The following is a 2,711-nucleotide window of genomic DNA, read 5'->3' on the forward strand; positions in this document are numbered from 1 at the left end:
AAAAAAAAAAAAAAAATAAAAAAATTAAAAAAGATAAAAAAAAAAATAAAAAAAAAAATATTATTAAAAAAAAGGGGGGGGGGGGGAACAAAAAAAAAAAAAAAAAAGAGAAAAAAGAAAATCGCAATGGTGTATTTATTTCAATATATGTGGCAAAGACAAGCCAAATTTTTTTCAATATATGTGGCAAAGACAAGCCAAACCAGTCACTTGTTGCAAATCCTGTTTTGGAGATAATGGCCAAAACATGCTGGAATGTCAAAATAAAATCTATTTTATTGCACTAAACTAACCTTTATATATCTATACATCATGCTATGCTGTTATTTTCCTCATTTGGTGATGGTTTCTGCCTAAGAAATGCCTAAAATCGTAAACTTTGAAGGCTGATTTCTCAAATATTGTTCTCTAAACAGCTGTATGTTTAAACTTGTGTAACTTCATAACGAAGTGTCGGATTTAAATGATTTTTTTACCATTTTATAGCTCTCATTGTACTGTTAAACCATGTATTAATAACTAAAAATTGATTTTTCCGACGAGTGACTGGTTTGGCTTGTCTTTGCCACATATTTTATTTCTAGGCCTCCATTGAACTTATAAATACATTATATAAATGTAATAAAGAACAATTCCACAAAAAGTTCAATTTTTTAAAAGACAAAAATGTTTAGGCTTTAAGAAGTCAAAATAATTTTTTAGAGAGGATCCTAATGGGTTTGTCCTATAGAAATGATCTTATAGGAATTTATCCTATAAAGATGATCCTAATGGAGTTGATTCTATAGGATGTGATTCTATAGTGATTGTCCTATAGGAGTTGATCCTATGGAAATGATCTTGTGGAAATGATCTTAATGTAGATGATTCTATAGGAGTTAATCCTATGGAGATGATCCTTTTGGAGTTAATCCTATGATCCTAAGGCGATGATCCTTATGGAGATGATCCTAATGCAGTTTATCCTTATGGAGATGATCCTAATTACATAAAGTATGTTTTGATGACAACCAAAAAAATGGAGAATGGTTTTGCAAAATCAACATTTTTTTGTACACTTTCACAGAGGAGTGGATACTGAAAAAGAGTCTGTTTGTACACTCGTGAAAATGTTGATAATTGTTAACAACCCCTAAAACAATGTGCAGTCTATTGTAAAATGTTAACATGTGGGCAATTAAATAAAACCTCTTGTTATAAATACACAGGATGCAATACAATATGCATTATATTTGGAAATAGGTCTACAAATTAATAAATACCAGAGTTTCGATTAACATATTGCTGGTACAATTTTAATTTCACTTAATTGCCAAATTCGGCCTGAAGCATTAATAAATTATTGAACATGCTCTAAATTAGTTGCACTTTGTACTACTACTTGAATTATTAAAAATTTTTTTTTTAATTAAGTGCTGTGTTTGCTTCTGCTGGGCTTTAAACATTTTATTTTAGCAAATTCTTTTTCAGTTTTTTTCTATGCAGGCAGCTCTAAAAAAAATTTGGTGGTTCTGGTTGTGCGTATAATCAATAGTATGTTTGGAATTGATATTTAATCTAGTTATCGCTGGATCTGGAATTGTTATTTTTGTTAGCGCCCTCACATCAGTTACGATTCACTTTTTTCATCAATGACGGTTCACAGTTCATCATCGACGATTTACGGTTTTTTTTTATCATCGACAATTCACTGGTTATCATCAAATTGTTGCCTGAACGGCATTCCACACCCAACTGTGGTAATTTGAATAAATAAATAAATAAAATAAGTAATTTCAATGAATCATTAAAACGAAAATCACAAACCTTCTAAGAATCGGTCAGCGGTCTTCTTGCGCAAGGTCTCAACAGTGTCGTCTGCTTCAGCCCATTCAAGAACCAATCGGCGGCCGTACAAATGGCTACTGTGACACAGCGCTTCAAACGCCCTCTACGATATTAGTGAATCAAGAACGATTACTCAGACAAATCATGCATGGAAATTTTATGTTAAAGGAACTGTCTAAATTGTAAAGAAGTTAGCGTAGAAGATATTTTTATAACAATGTATACATTTTGAATTATTCACAGATTCACGAGAGGTATATATTCAGCTTAAATACTGTCACAAAGTCATTTTTTTTGCAATTTCTGTATGAAATATTTAAACTATTGGACAAATTTAAATTGCTGAATTGTAGAATAAGATGTTACTTTCGACTACGATGGCCAATGAGTCTATGGCTAAGCCCATGTTTATGCGATGAGGCTATGCAAGAATGTGACAACCAGAGCCTTGCAGGCGTCAACGTTCCTATGCATGATACACGACTTTTAGAAGTATATATACGTGTATATATATATATATNNATATATATATATATATATATACATATATGTATATATATACGTATATATATATACACATATACATATACACATATACATATACATATACACATATACATATATATATTCATATATATATATTTATACATGTAGACTGTAGAACACTTCATTTATTTTCGAAAGAAATTTTCGGCCAGTCCTCTGGCCTTCATCAGCTTTACTGAATGTACATATGTATGTATATATATATATGTTTATGTGTGTGTATATATACTTATATATAAGTGTACATTATATATAAGTATATAAGAATATAAGTGTATATATAAGTATATATATAGGCCTATATAAGTATATATGTAAGTATGTGTATATATATATAA

The 2,711-nt window shown here is 30.0% G+C and overlaps 1 protein-coding gene across 1 annotated transcript in view; it reads right to left on the reverse strand.

The window, feature by feature from the left end:
- The window catches only part of LOC117113021 (probable RNA-binding protein 19), a 24,906-nt gene that overhangs the window by 1,751 nt on the left and 20,444 nt on the right, over positions 1–2,711 (reverse strand). Inside the window, exon 25 of the mRNA XM_033256235.1 lies at positions 1,807–1,930. Within this exon, the coding sequence (XP_033112126.1) occupies positions 1,807–1,930 (124 nt within the window). The remainder of the gene's footprint in view (positions 1–1,806; positions 1,931–2,711) is intronic.

This window comes from Anneissia japonica, unplaced genomic scaffold (assembly GCF_011630105.1).
Source record: "Anneissia japonica isolate Jap-2015-1 unplaced genomic scaffold, ASM1163010v1 scaffold288039_len1115542_cov189, whole genome shotgun sequence".
NCBI lineage: Eukaryota > Metazoa > Echinodermata > Crinoidea > Comatulida > Comatulidae > Anneissia > Anneissia japonica.